General features: G+C 44.6%; 1 protein-coding gene across 3 annotated transcripts in view; it reads right to left on the reverse strand.

Moving 5' to 3' along the window:
* Positions 1 to 475: 475 nt before the first annotated feature.
* TYRO3 (TYRO3 protein tyrosine kinase) overlaps positions 476 to 15,827 on the reverse strand; it is a 41,516-nt gene continuing 26,164 nt past the window's right edge. For all 3 annotated transcript variants that reach the window (XM_039705146.1, XM_039705147.1, XM_039705148.1), the window contains 10 exons: positions 15,530 to 15,659; positions 14,597 to 14,697; positions 13,561 to 13,656; positions 11,771 to 11,851; positions 10,039 to 10,131; positions 9,180 to 9,301; positions 8,763 to 8,872; positions 7,198 to 7,357; positions 5,725 to 5,861; positions 476 to 2,925 (listed from right to left, as the gene is read on the reverse strand). In XM_039705146.1, coding sequence (XP_039561080.1) covers positions 2,550 to 2,925; positions 5,725 to 5,861; positions 7,198 to 7,357; positions 8,763 to 8,872; positions 9,180 to 9,301; positions 10,039 to 10,131; positions 11,771 to 11,851; positions 13,561 to 13,656; positions 14,597 to 14,697; positions 15,530 to 15,659 — 1,406 coding nt within the window. In that variant the 3' untranslated portion in view covers positions 476 to 2,549. The remainder of the gene's footprint in view (positions 2,926 to 5,724; positions 5,862 to 7,197; positions 7,358 to 8,762; positions 8,873 to 9,179; positions 9,302 to 10,038; positions 10,132 to 11,770; positions 11,852 to 13,560; positions 13,657 to 14,596; positions 14,698 to 15,529; positions 15,660 to 15,827) is intronic.

The raw sequence follows: 15,827 nt of genomic DNA on the forward strand, positions 1-15,827 counted from the left end.
CTGCAAGTTGGAAATCCAGGGGCTCTTTTATGTTGTTCTTAGAACATTTGAGTCAGGAGCTGAATTCAACCCACCTCCTCCAAAGCTCCTTTCCACTGAGAGCAGTGCCAGTAGCGGGATGGGTGCACGTGACAATTTTCAGGGAGGAACTGAGGCACAGGTCTTGCAATCCCGGCTGGGAAGCACCACGTCCCAGTAAGGGCTTTTCCCCAGGCTCCTGCAAAGCGGTGCCCACAGAGCCTCTCTTTGGGGAACCACTGGCCCCTGCCCATCAGATTTTGGCCTTCACAATCTCCAGGCTGGAGCAATGCAGGGTAACTGTCACCTGGGCAGGCCAAACATGTTCTCTGCCCCCAAGAAGTAACTCAGTCATGCTTGGTGAAGGAAGAAAGACGACTGTCAGCTGGGGCTGACTATGGCCCCACACAGTTAGTGAGCATCATCACACATTCTGCCACAGTTAAGAGTCTGGGACTCAAACACAGTACAGGTTTTATTATTAAAAAATGCATAAAAACTAAAGACATGCTTCCCAGAGTTAGAGTCTATATGTACATCTGCACTTCCCAGGCAGCTGCAGGGAGCATAGCCTTCTGCCCTCACTGCAAAAGTGCACTGCACAGGTTTTTTTTGTTACCCTTTGTTAGGTGTTATCTTCTCACCTTCATTTACAGCATTCCAGCTAAGTGAAGAGAAAACCCTGTACTGCCTGGGGTGTAAGATGGTAGAATTTGTTTCTGTGACTGAGAAACCATACTGAACTTCTGGAGACACCTCTGGGATATCTCTGTTCAGTAGGAAACTTAACAAAAAGGACCCATGCTCAAGTCCCAGGCTGAAATTCCCCTTCCCTAGGAAGAGTTCTAATAAGGCCTGAAGCTTGACCTGAATTTTATATTTAGACCCCAACCTTAGAATAAGCAAATACTGGGTATCGAAGGGTGGAGGGTTCTGATACCAAGTCTGCAATCTCATTTGACTTTTTGGTCCCACCTTTGCCAACTCGGTAAATGCTGACATTTGTGGTATTAGTTTGAGGAAGTGCAATGTGGAATCCTAAGAAATACTGCCAAGTTTTTCAGCGCAGTGAAAATAAAAGAAATTAAGATATAGCAAATATTTAGGATAAGTAGAGTAAGATGTAACTGCACTTCCTTGCTGGGAACCACTGCACAAAACAAATGCTGATTTACAGTAAAATATTAAATTATTAAAAACCACACAAGCACTTGCAGTTACAGTGAGTCAGACATGCTGATTGGAAAACAAAACAAAACCCAAAGAGCAAACCCATTAATTTTGCCCTGTCTGGAAGGCTGTAGTGATACTACTCCATGTTTTATGTGACTTTTACAGCATGCCAGAAAGCCTCCTAAATAGGAAGGCCAGTGGTTCTCAAGCTTTTTCATCATGAGGCCTCTCTCTTCAGAAAGAAATCTTCCGGTTGATCCCTCCCCTCAACACACATCTTCCTGAAATTGATTTCACATGTCACTGTAGCAGCTACAGTTCTTCATTTTTTGAAGAAGACATAGGACTAATAAAGAGAATGATTGAAAGAATCCAACTTTGAAGCAAATGCTGAATCCTGCTCCTGCTGAAACTGAGCAAGTCTGTCATTCTGTATCTCAGTCTTCTTCCTCTCCTGGAGGGCAGCACTTAGCATTAATTAACACTGTTTCCCCATACTGCTGTGAAGTCCTCTCTACACTGCTTCCTTTCCGTTCCTTTGAAGTTGGATTCTGCCCTCACACAAGCCAGCTGCTCTCCCTCCCTTTGCATTTTAATGTCAGCTCCAAGTCTAGTCAGGCCTGAACTGGCATCAAACAGAAGAAAAAGAAAGACATAAAAAAAGGTACATGGGGAGAAGAGGAATGCTGGATTTTCATATTTTTTCTAATTTCTTTGCTCACCAAAACATCTGAAACTCTTAAAAGAGCCCTGGACTGAGGAAGCGGCAACTATCACTGCATGAAATGAGCCAGATGTTCAAATTCAGTGCTGGGTAGGAGCAGATCCGCTGATCAGTTTGAGAACCACTGAGGTAGGCAACAAGTCTAGGCAGTACTGCTGAGTGAACACGAGGGGAATTTTGCCCTCTGGTCCTGAATGACAATATAAATACCCACTAGAGTTTTCAGGGGTACCAGTCCCAAAGTCACGCAGCCAGGATTGAAGACAACATCTACACAAGAGCAAGCACTGACTGAACAGAAGGTGTACTCAGCTCTGCTCCAGCACTCAGTGAGAAGAAGCAGAGCACAGACTCTGACTGCCGCCTTAGCTCTGAACTCCTTTCAGCAGGATGTGGTCAACCTGTAACCCTACTGCCTCCCTCCCCAAATCCGAGGGGTTGTTGGGGCTGCAGTCCTTCCAAGCTATTTGCCACTGCAGCACACACGGGTGGTGAAAGCTACAGAAGCTGCCCAAGAGCCCTGGCCAGTGCTGTTCAAAGCCATTCCAGATCCGGCATCAGAGCCCCAGGAGACACAGCACCATGCTGCACACATCCACACCCAGGGAAGCAGAGTGTCACTGCTATGTACAGGCTAGCAACTCTTCTCTCCTTCTGTCTCTAGCTCATACAGAAGGCTTTTGTTCTCCCCTTCTTGTCCATCTGAATGCCTTTCACCCTCAGCATCATCTCCAAGGCACAAGGGGCTCATAATATAGCGATAGTCACTTGTGACAGCAGCAGCTGCCCCAGCAACAGTCTCTTCAGCATCCATATTTCCAAAGGAGGCGTGCAGGGCAGGGTCACTTGCAGACGCCTCTTTGTCCTTCCCAATGTTGACATAGAGAGGATCTTGACTGGAAGAGAGTGCGGACATCCTCCCGCGAATCATTTCCAGCTGGGACCGGAGCACTCCAAAGCTGGGCCGTAGCTTGGGCTCGGGATGCCAACATCTGCACATGAGATCATAGCTGCAAAACAGAGGGAGACAAGAGCACTGAGAAGTGGAGCAGCCGTGCCCTGCACCTCTGAACAGGGGCTCTAGGCAGTGAAGCTTAAAAAACACAGACACTTCCTCCAAAACCTGTCAGCTTTGGCCTTGCACAGGTGACACAGCATGGATGACCATTATGGATCTAATTTCTTGTTTCTTCCCATTTTCAACGGCATTCTCCCTTTGATCAAAAATGCTATTTAGATGGTATCAAAAACCCAAAAGCCCTGTCAAAGTATGCTGAATTTCCTGGTAAAGCCCTAGTTCCAGTCTCTAGGGAGCTAGAATAGGATTTTGAGTGTGACATCACCTAGTAATAGCTTCTGAATTTATTCACAAAAAGCACCCTCACAACCTCTGCCACAGCTGAAGCCATCCCTCCAAATTCTAGTTCAAGAGCAGATAAATCACAGGAAGAAAACAAAGATCAAACTGTGGGAGGTGCATGTTATTTCCAGAGCATCCTTTCTTTCATGCCATGTTAACTCAGCTCCCAGAGTAACAGAAGTGTGCTGCTGTTGCTGCTGACAGGTTGTCAACAGGACTGGATAAAGGCACACTGGGTTTGTTTAGAGGGCTGTTAAAGAATGGGCAACAGCTTCAGTGCTGGAAGAGGGATGCTGAAATGGCCTTTCAACTGCAAAGGTGCCACCCCGGTGCAGAAGACATGTTCAGGGCTATTACCAGGTGCCATTCTGCAGCCTTCCTCCTGCGGTCAAATGCCAGCTAGCTCAGCTCTGGCTGCCCCAGGGCAGCATGAGGAGACAATCACTGGCTCTGCTGGCCCGTGCTTGCCAAGGGAAGAGGAGCCCTGCTGCCCTGTGTTCGCAGCTCAGTGTCTGCGCTGGCCGCCCTCCCGCCGGCCAGGCCCGCGGCCGGAGCGCTGCGCTGGAGCACGGCCAGAGCCATTGTCCTGCTCCTCTTTGTGCATCACCCACAAGACTGGCAGCTGCATTCCTATGGTGTTATTGTTGCCAGTTTTGCAGGGAACAGGAACAAAGCACAGTGCTGGCACTGAAAAGCACTGCATACAAATGAACCTCAGTTGAACTTGTAAATGGAAAAAAATCTGATATGGCCTTTACTAGGAAATAAAGCATTTCATGATGGGTTTTATTTTACTTTTTGTATTCCTTGTGATCAGATTTACAAGACTGCTTCTGATCTCACACTACTTTTACAGAAAGCTTCTATGGTTCAGTTGTCTTAATCCTGATTTACATCCCTCACAAACAGTAGAAATAATTATAAATGCTGCAGATAAAACAGAAACTTCCAATTCTGTGCAACCAAATTAAATACTTGCTTTTACCTTTGCTGTCCATTGAATAATCCATTTGAAGGAAAATGGGGAATAATCCATTTGAAGGGCCCAAATGTCCCTTTGCCTCAATACCCTGTGCCTGACAGAGTCCAGTAACAAAGCATGGGGAAAGCATGTAAGCTGAGGGTGAGCATGTAGTGAGATCTTTCTGGTATATTCTCTCAGGTCTCAATAACCTGTAGCTTGAGCACCTCACAAATCAATGGTTGTACCTTTTCAAAAGTTTTTGATGGATTTTTCTCCGGTAGGTTTTTGAGTCTCTTCTTTACTTTCTGCATCTCTAACATCTTACAGCCATAAGCTCCACAACTTGGAACCAAAGCTCCTCAGAGCAATCAAGATGCAGACATGTAATTGATTTAAGCAGTGATATAACTGTTTTCATTTATACTCAGTAAAAGTTACAATGAACTGCAGAGAAGATAAAAGTGTTCAGCTTTAGTAACATGAGTACAGATTATTCCCTGTGTAGGAAAAAAGGAACAGGAGAAAGCAACTACATTAAATAATCCACCATCAGAGCAGGAGGGAAGAGGGAGGAAAGAGCTCTTAAGACCACTAAAATCTGTGCTTATAGTAATATCTTGCTTTGGGCACAACACACAGAAAACAGAGCCTTGCTTGAGCCCTCAGTGAGATGATTTCATCTCATCCAAACAAGGCAAGTTTTACCTTGGGATAAGTTACGGGGACACTCCCTGGGGGATCCCAGCCCCATGTGAGGAGACCTCCAACCACCACCCATAGAAGAACAGTTCCCGAGCAAACATTTCCTGTGACCTGTTGGCCAAGAGTGATCCCTTGGCAGCAGGATTAAGGCAGGAGCACAGCTGCAGCATGGACTATCTAAGTCTTTCCTGTAAGTCTGAAAATATCTGCAACCAGAATCCTCAAGATTGTCCTGGGTTTGTTTCAAGATGTAATTCAAGGTGGGACACTGATCTACACAACCTTTTGTCCCATCTGCTCTCTTCTCTTTCAGCCTGCTATTTCTGAGAGTAGTAGATCAAAATTTGAAAACTGGGCCAAGCTTTGAAAGACACATCCAGGCCACTGCCTCTGCAATCCAGTTTCCTTGTAGTCTTGCTAGACTGCCTCTCTATTCAGCCTTCAGGGTGTGCCATGGAACTCATCCCTTTGCTCAGATGCTGGCCTGAGAAGGCAGGGTTCATTGATTCTGGAAACACAATTAGTTTCCTCAAAGCCAAGAACTGCTAATGTTGACCCTGTTGAAACCATTGAGCCAAGTTAGCTGCTTGTGTAGTTCCAGAGGTTCCTGGGAGCTCTGCCAGCAAAGAATATCTAGTAGCTAACCCAGGGACTTTCTAGTGAATGGCTCTGTGTACTGGAAAGTGGAGAGATTCAGATCAGCATCCCAGCCAGCTGCCTCTGTTTCCTTCCAGTGAGCCAAATTTCTCCAAAAATCATGTCAGCAGGGTGAAGAGTACTCACACATCTTCCAGGCACTCCGGGGGCTGCTTCAGCCTGTTCCCACTGATGAGGTAGTTGTAGATTTCTGCATTCTCAATGCCAGCATAAGGGGTTTGCCCTCGGGTCACAATCTCCCACATGGTCACCCCAAACGCCCACTGAAAGAGAACAGCACACAGAAGGAGTGAACAGACCGTTCCCTGCTCGCTGGGCTTGGTTTCAGTACGCTCAGACTGTGCTGGGCAATGTCATCTGAGCAGCAGCAATGCAAGGACTTTCCAAACTCTAGCTAGAAAACAGAAATGACCCTCCAGATGCTGCTGGTGCTGGCACATCATCTTAGGAGACAGCTGAAGGCCCTGTCCAGCCCCATCCTGCAGTGGAGCAAGGGAAGATTTGGGAGCTACTCCTGTCTTCCACCTGCAGACCTTTCCTACTTACGCTCTTTAAGGTATGTGGTATCAATTTTTTGGTTCCCAGCTGGAAGAAGATTTTGGTTTAGGGCTCACAAATCAGATTTCAATTAATTTAACCAGATTCTGGGTTTCTAGTAATGTACAGGCATAAATGGAGGCAGAATTTAGCTAAAAAGCAGGGCAAGGAACAAACCACTTATGGCTCACATTCATTTTTGCTCTACACTGCACAGCCATACCTGTACTTTTCAATTAAATTGCAAGGTTTGTGAGGTGCAAAAAATTATTATTTTTATAAGCAAACCCCTGTCCAATGTTTGTTGTAAACTGGCTGAACTAGTGATCACCAATCATTAAATACTGTCTACAGTGCATGCAGCAATGACTGGGCAACACAGCAGCCCCATTACAAGGCACTCTTGGTTATCTCTTCAAGGACATTGTGACAGAGATAGCTGGAAAGGCAAGACCACAGGACTGAAGTACAAAACTAGTATGAAAATAGATCAAAAGGCAGGAAGGAAGAGGGAAGATGGTATCAGAAAAAAAAATCCCAAAAGGAAAATAAGTAACAATTTCAGATGAACGGGTTTAGCCTTGCTCCCCAGGGGCAAAGGTATGGGGAGTGTCTAAGCACTGATGTATTCAGAACTATGGAGTTCCACCAACGCCTTCTGCAGCACAGAGCACCTTTGCTGCATGGCACTTGTATGTAAGTGTTTGGGTCACACACATTTCAAATGTCACCCTCAAACTCTCAGGCAGAAGAGAAAGGAAAAAGAATGAGAGAGAAGAAACTGCATAAAGAGAGGAAAAGGAAGAGGAGAAGGGGAAAGATGAAGAAGAGGATGGGGATAAACACTGAAAAATAAAGGACAAAAGGACAACAAAAAGAAAAGGGTTGATGTCTTCTGCCATTAACTACTCTCGTATCTTTTTAGCCTTGAGTTCTAACATGATCCCTCAAACACAAAGTAAACTCCCCTTCCTACCACCAGGGCCTTTTCCCACCCTCAGTGGGATTCCTCCACTCCAGCAGGAATACAAGTGGTCCCCAATGCACCGGAGCAAACCTCACCACATCGCTGTGTGTTGTGTACAGATTATCTGCCAGACTTTCCAGAGCCAGCCACTTCACTGGCAGCTTGGAGGCACAGCCCTGGCGGTAGTAGTCTCCACTGTAGATTTTCTTAGAAAGTCCAAAGTCTGCAACACTCACGTTCATGTTCTCATCCAACCTATGAGAAAGTTTTCACAGTTGAGGAAAGGAAAGCAAATATTGGCTACCTCAGGCAAAAAGAAAAAAAAAAGGTATATAGCTCACCAAATATTACACAAAAGGAGAATGATTTAATCTACTTAGTGACTAATGTGAAATAGCTTAGTGGTCTCAAACTAGTTCCTTCAGACTAACAAGGAACTAGTCATGACTAAGGAAGTAAGGAAGTGGCTAGGCTCAGATGGTCTAGACTCTTACACAAAGCAAACTCAGACACTTTCTGTTTCCAAGATTATCAGAGGACATCTGCAATGCTCACTGCTATCACCAAGGCCTGTACCACATACTGGAAATCAAAAAAATCAGAGGCTGATTGCCTAGACTGCCTGTAAAAACTGCTTGAACTGCTAGATCTGCAACATCTCTCCAGGCCTGATTAGTGGTCTTAAACCTATATGTGTTGGCAGACACTCCAGGTAAAGGAGTGTCTGCCAACACTTCATGCTCCTGGGCCTCATACAGAACTCACTGCTTCCCCCAGAAGATGTGCTGAAATAGGCATTCAGCTTCCTCTGGAGGATGTCTACAAAAACAGAAAATCACTATGGGTTTCTCATAAATGCCAAAGCAGGCTAACCCGTCATTTTTCATCATAACTATCAAGCTCTTTGTCTGTACATCTGGACACTGAAATGCTTTTGGAAATCTGTGTCTCATTGTGGATTTTATTGGTTGTTGTGGTTTTGTTCAGAGGCAGAGTTCTGCTGTTACAATGAGCTGTTGCTTACTCCATTCTCAGGGAAGAAGCAGAATGGAAAGGATAAAAAAAGGACTTTTCTTTCAAAACAGTCAAGGTAGTTTGGTGTCAAGAACAGTGAAGTGGGATCATGCAGTGTGTTCACCATGCAAATATTTTTAGAGGCATTCTCCACAAGCTTTCAAGGAAACTACAATTCTTATATTGTGATAATAAAGTCCTCAAAATAGATACTAGAAATACATACTTCATAATACAATGAAAGTTCTTTTCTCCTAAAACAGCCAAACCCACTCCCTCCTGCTGGTTACTTTATATTGTGGAACAAATAGCCTATGCTGACACACAACCACTGCAGTGGCTAATTACAAACACATATTGTAATCAACTCTGTGAAACTCTATCTGCAAACCAATGGTAGAAAAGTTCATTATAAAAAGGGTCTGTTTGAAAGATCAGTGGGACTTTAGGAGCTGCTCCCTGCTCCCAGCAGCACCACCACACACCCCACCGCAATGACCATGACTCCCCTGTGTCTAATGTCACTTAATGCAAGGATCAGCATTCTTAGACAGGACCCCTCACACTTCTGTCATGCAAAGGGTTGTTCATCCCTCCCTCACCCACTCTGGTCTTTCTTTTCTCTAAAAACTCATGAATCACTTACATGCAGTTCCGAGCTGCAAGGTCCCTGTGTATGAAATTTTTTGAGCTCAAGTACTCCATCCCGCTGGCAATGTCAATCATGAACTTGAGCAGTGTCTGAACAGGCAAGTTCTGTAAGAAATAACAGTTTACCTTCTATTCCCAGAGGCTTTCAAGTACATATGACAAAACTGCAAGGTTTGCTGCCACTTTACAGAGCAGGGATGGGGAATACAGGGAGAGGATGGGATGGAATGGAGGAGCTGGTCCCCAGCAGGCATGGAATGAAATACTTTAAGACCACATCTCAGAACTTCCTCTGGCATTAAAGTCCAATCACCTGCCAGTGTCTTTGGGAGACCAATCCTGAACTGCTCCAAATACATTCTCTGAAAATCCCTAACCTCCCAGAAGGAATTCTACAATAAGACAGACTTACAAATGGGTTTTCTCCAATCCTTGACATCAGCAGAAAAGCATGGAGGTCTCCATGCTTCATGAAGGGCAGGATCACCATGGGAATTGGGAGACGGCCCTTGGGACGGCTTCGTAGACTGACTCCTGGTGGGGACACACAGAGAAAAGGGGTGTTAGCAAACAGATTATTCCCAGGAGGAGTCCTACAGGTTGCTGCACCTTCCTCTTACAGATCTGGAGGAAAATGTGCAGTTTTGGTAGGTAGATTTCATGCTCCAAGCTTCTATGACTTTATGCCAGGTGGTAAGATGCCTCTAACCCTTTTTGCTTCAGAGGCTGTACTAAGAGCCTCGTGCCTCTCAGCTCTTCTTGCAGGACCAACTATAAATGCTTCTAGGATCACTCCAGACTAGACAGCCCCAACCCCAGGTTTTGCAGAACAATCTCCCCATTCTGGAAAATACCTGCATTCCAAAGTGTCCACCCACAAATGTCTTGCTTCTTACTCAGTATTTTGGAAAGGCACAATCTTCCTCCTATTTATAGCCTACCTGCCCACCTGTTCACACTTCACAGCAGTTCAGACACGTCTCAGCCAGCCAAAGCCTCCCTGGTGCATTTGCAGGAGCCAAAGAACCAACTTAAATAGGAGATGGCTGTTCCTGATGTGTGAGGGCAGGTGTGGGGAGCATTACACACACTCCAACGCCCTGGGGCCCAGGAAGGAGCAGTGCTGACCTGTGCAGGACTCCAGGCAGCACAGAGGAGGCTGCACCAGCACTGCTGGGGAGAGTGAGGCTGTGTGGGATGATGCTGAGGAACAGGAGGTGATGCTGAGGAACAGGAGGTGCTTTGTGGCATGACCAGCAGCACTGTCTTACCGATCAGTTTGGTGACGTGAGGGTGGTCAAACTCCTTCATGCAGGCAGCCTCCCGCAGGAACTCCTCAATGTCAGTTGAGGTGAAGATGTCCGCTGCAAAAAGGGACTGTAAGTTTTCTTTCTTTGTAGAAGGCTCCAAGGGGCTTTACAAATTATGATTGTCAAAAGCTTGTTTTTTGTGGCACAACACATCTTCTCAGACCTACAGCTAGATAAGCCATTTTACAACAAAGCAGAGCCTGACGCTCCTGGGATGGGAGCAGTAAGCACATGTCAGGGACATCTGGTAAACTGGTTCTTGGCAGAGTAAAGAACCACTGGTTAGCAGCTCTTTTCTGAGTAAGAACTTTCCTTGGAAGCTGTGCAAACCGTGTGGGGGTTAAAGATGTAAGAATTAATTAGGTAAAAGAACCTAAGTTACAAATGTCAGGGAGAGGAGATGTCATGCAAATGAAAGAAAATGCTGAGTCTGAGGAGATGGCCCAGAGCCTGTGACTGGAACAAGAGTGCCCAATTCCTCTCTGACAAGGAAGCCATGAAAGATAAATGCTTTTATGTCTCCTAGCATGACTGAGTCTCATAAGGTGCTAGAACTAAGCTTTCTTAAATAACCACACTACTGGACAGCTTGGACCAAATTCCGCAGTGATATATATCAGCAAAATTCTGGAATAAATTATTTCTCATTGCTATGACTCCAGATTTATGGAAATACATCAATATAATCAATAAGTATCCCAGTCGACTACTCCCACCACTGCTGCTGAATTTAGCAAGAGTCCTCCAGTCCTGCTGCACGATCAGACTCAGACCTGTAGGGGAGTGTTCATATTATCTACTTTAGGCAAGTAATTTCAATATAATTCAGAAGACAAAAGGAGATTCCCTTTTTACAGTCAATGAAGGAAGGAAGGTGCCTCTGGAGGCTGACAGATTGTTCCTTAGTTAGATGCCTGAAGGGAGACATTCTGACTACACAAAAGCTTGCAAGCTGATTAGAATTATTGTTGAAACTGGATAAAATGATACAAGTTACACTAGAATGGTACTAAGTGTATTTAGTACAAGCTGTTATTCTGTGACAGCAAACTGAGCGCCAGAGATAAGTGAGTTTGACTGCTTTCAGTCAGTCACAGTTAATTTTTGCCTTACAGGCAAAAGGGATCAAACAATGTAGGTTAACATATATAAACACAGATATATGCACATTTCTTTGATTTATACCTATCTCTTAATTGATTTTCTTGTTACAGACTTCTGCCTGTTAGTTGCCCTTGTTATGTACACTCACCAAATGGCAAATCAGAAGGGAGCTGGACCGCTCAGTCAAATGTGCTGACTGAAATGAGTTAGCTCATCACTGCATTCAACCCAGACACTCTTTTGTTTATTCCAGGCTATGTGCTTGCAGGAACACTGTTTTTCACTGCTAAATATTAGGGCAGAGCAGACCTGTCTGAACTGTCTGTGCTATGTGATGTAGTGGTTTTGGCTGCATTCACCACATGCTACATGCTGTAGAAGCAACTAGGGGGTATAGGTCCTTTCCTGAAGAGCTTGCACTACAAAAAGACTGAAAGGGATGGAGACAGCATGGGTAGAGTGGCTGAGTGGGAAGCTCAGAGAGAAATAAAGAGCACCAGGGGATATTTGCTGAGAATAGGACAGACAACATTTAATCTCTCCAAGCTCTCTTTTCTTGAGTAATTCAGGTAGCCCTGCTCCCACATACCTTTCAGCATCTTCACTGCCACTTTCTGGAAAGAGCCATCATCTAGCTTGAGTAGTGCCTCTCGAACTGACCCAAACTCTCCTGTAAAATTATCAGAGTAGACAGTGAGGGAACAGCTTCTTGTGAAGAAAGTATGATTCACAGCAGGTTCACTTCAGGGGTCACTGGCAAAGAAGCAAAGAAGCTGAGTACCCATAAGAAATACTCAGTTTTTCATTCTGCAGTTCGAGACAGCAGCTTTCAGCACATGTGTGTCTAGAAAAGATATCACTACCAATAGACAGAGCTCACTGTGCTGGCAGTCCAGAAGGCAAAGGAAAATGAGAAGGGGGAAAAAGCAATTCCTGACCAGACAGATGATGCAGAGACAGAGTTTAAGCTGGGCAGACATTTCTGGGGAAGCCATATCATATGGGAGGAATCTGAGTGAGGTCCTGTTCAGAGAGGAGGCTCTTTGCTGGAGCAGCAAGTGGATGGTTTGGCTGAGGAAGCTCTTAGTATTGACAGCCACCAGTGATAGTGATAGTGCCAGGGCTCAACCATTTGAGACACAATCTGCCTTATCTCTCAAAACTCAGAGAATTCTATGAATCATAGCTGACCAGAGAAAACAGTATCTGCTTGTGAGTGAATGATATGTTGATTCACAGAAGGCAGCACTTTGCCCTGGTGTGTTCTCTAAGAGAGTTAAGGGGAAATGCAACAGGCCAAAACATCTTTCAAATATTTAGTCTAAAGAGGCCTCGTATCACAGCCTAACAGCCTCTTTGCATTAGATCTGGCTCTAGATCTGCTCTCCCTAATTTTGTAACTGCTTATCCCACCCACAATGCATTAGTATGAGGAACTCTGATATTGAAAAGAAGGAAGCAAAATACGGCACTCAGGACACCTACCCCAGAAGCATTATCTTCTCACTGGCTTTTCACCAGTGTTCTTCACTACTCTATGGCATGTGCTTACTTCACAAAAACCATGAGCAGTGCATCTGACGACAAATCAGGAAAATGGGAAGGAACAAAGGTATTTTGTGCTGCTCCCATACTATGGAGCTGTTGCTCAGCTGTAGAGTCCGCAGAGCCCAAGATAATGCTGTTATGTCATCTTATAACATGTAACCTGGGCTTGTGGCAGTGGGACAACACAGACCAGGTCCTGCCAGCTGGCATCCCCACACCAAAGCTATGCCCTGCAGCCAATTTCAGTTTACCTGTCATGGGAGCAGCCCAAAAGAGTTGAAGTAGGATCTCAGAAACTGGCCAGGAGCTAACACTCATAAACAGATGACACAGCTGTTTAATAACTTAGCATTGTTAAGCCCTCTGAGACCACTTCTGCAGGAAGGTCATCTTCCTGCTCTGAAAGAAACACATTTGTTCTAGGAGGGATGCAGTGGAAGAATGCTCCCTGTGGGAAAGGGTCAAAAAAACCTGAAATAAAACTGTCTTATAAAGAAAAAGGAAAAGGTAACATTTAATTGAATATTCCTTTGTTTAAATATCTGCAAGAAATTCACACTCCAGTGAATTAACACTGCTTTGGAAAGCTGATCATAGGCTGCAGTTCATGACTGTGTGGAGCCATATTATAGGAATGGCTTAGCCAATATCCTCTTAGTTATGCTAAACCCCTGAAATGTTTTATCCCAGCGGAAGGGATAGTTCCATTTAAATTTCCATCTACAAGCTGGAGAGAAAACAGGCTGCCTGTAATTACTTCTTCCTACTTAACAGTTAAAATAACACAAGTGGGATTTTCAATGTAAAGCCTTGTTCAGTTTTGATTCTTACCCTTGCCCAACATTCTTCCCAAGGTGAACTGCTGTTCCTGGATTAAGACATCTTTTAGTTTTGTCTTCAACTCATCACTGATCCCTACACTCTCCACTGGGAAAAAAAAAAAGAAAAAAACAACAACAAAACAAATGAAGCATCAAATAAGGAATATTTAAATATTCTGTCACAACATCAAGAGTCACCTGTTCTAATCTCCATCTCCAACCTGTAAGCAGGAAAACCTGAAAAGGGCAGAATTCCCTTCCATGTCCTCTAGCCTCACCAGAGACAACAGCCAGTAACTTTCAACCATCAGAAAATGTACTTACAGTACTTAAAGGGAGAGGGTGTGATAATACCACCCTTAAACATGCCAAGGATAACAGGAATATAGAAATAATGTAAAGAATGCTGAGAAGACAAAATCCAATCCGAAGGGCCACTGACAGACACTGGTTCATGCAGCTTAATTTAAGCTGATGGAGCTGCACCATTTTAATGACTGACTGGAGCACCATCCTACCCCAGCTACGCCGTGCTGCCACAGAGAGCCATGCACTTCCTGAACCAGGAGACAGAAATGGATCACCTTAATGGATCATCTGACCATTCCTGGGACTCAATCTCCTCTTTGATAAGTTACTAATTCCTGGCTTTCCAAGACTGATTAATTGGTTCATGCTTGTAGCACAGCTCAGCATAGTGAGTTTAAGAAGTCCTGCTAATATTGTTCAGCCATATTTATCTCACCACTGGATTATACTCCAGTCAAAGGAGTCCTTGTAGAGTGAAACTGGGGCAAGGGAGTGGTGAATTTATGTCTTGCATTAATATACATAATGACTGTAGCTGTAATTAGCAAGGGCTATGTAATTGGTACGGAAACAGCCATTCTGGCCTTTCACCTCTGCAATTCACAGTGTCTAAGCCTCATTGTAAATTAATCCCATGTTTTTGATCAAGGAACATCAGTTTCAGTGAAAACAGAGAGAGCACTGTAAATGCATGAACACAGCTTCCCAGGCCAAATCACTCAGGTCATTTTACTTACGTGTTGCTTCAATGAGCTCTGGGCCCTCCCTGTTGAAAGACCTGGCAGCTCTGAAATGGACTGCTGGATCCCCTCTGCCAACCACACTGCCAAAGGCATGGCTAGAAGGCAGAAAAGACACACAGGAGCATGATTACATGGGCCATTCATTTCTAAAAGGGTGTGTTGAACAGTGTGGATGATTTCTCACCCCTTGCCATATAAATTCTGCAGACTGTTTTGTTAAAGAGGGTGTATATAGAGAGCAGGAACAATGGGTTTATGCTGCTTTGCTGATGCACCTACAGCCTTCCAAAACAGGGGACTCACTCCTCCCAAGTGCCCAGGAGAAGCTGCAAGCTGGGGCAGGTTGCAGGAGTCATAGGAAAAGAGATGTTACTGTGACAAGGAGGTCTGGGAGACTGGAAAGAGAGAGAACCTTGTCTGCAATAGGGAACACACCACAGCCAAGTGTCAGAGGTGATGGAAAGGAAACTTTACTGGGGATCCAGAGGGTTCTGGGCAGTCAGGAAGTTACAATCAGCTGATAGACTGAAAATCAGCATGGGATAAGGGCTTAGACCATAAGAATACAGACATTTCATATATGGATCTTTTCTCTTTGAATCTCTTAAGCAGCAGTGCTAAGAATTACCTTGATGGAGTTTATATTTATGAAGTCTCATAAGGCCTTGCTATTAACATAACGTTTTTTCTACTGTATTTTTGGTGCTGTCATTTTGAAGAAAAGGCAGGCACCCCAAAACTATGGAAAAAACCCAGTAAGAACAAACCCCCCCAAAAAATCCCAACAAAACAACAACCAATACAGTTACCCAAAGAAATTGCCAAAAGTACTCCATCCATGCTTTCTTGAAAAATGATTGAGTCAGAAACCACAACAGAAGAGAAAGCAGAGATCTTTCTAACCAGCACAAGGAGAAACTCCCTTACCCAAACCGAGTTTCCTTTCTTCTTTTTCGAAGGAGAATAAGAGCCAGGGCAACAGCTGTGACCAGAGCTGTGAGAATGCCCAATGCCACAGGAACCCAGGAGGTCCCATAAGGAGGTTGTCTCTGGCCACCTAGGTGATGGAGAAAACACAAGTCAGGAAACAGAAGACTGCTAATGTTAAATAGACCAATTTCTCCTTTAGTTTTTAAATGGGAAAGGCATGATGCTGGACCTGGTGGATCTCTGTATACTGGAATTTGGCATAAACAGGTACTCAGCCAATCATCAGGAAATCACC

The sequence above is a fragment of the Passer montanus genome, unplaced genomic scaffold, assembly GCF_014805655.1.
Source record: "Passer montanus isolate IOZ18808 unplaced genomic scaffold, ASM1480565v1 scaffold18, whole genome shotgun sequence".
Taxonomy (NCBI): domain Eukaryota; kingdom Metazoa; phylum Chordata; class Aves; order Passeriformes; family Passeridae; genus Passer; species Passer montanus.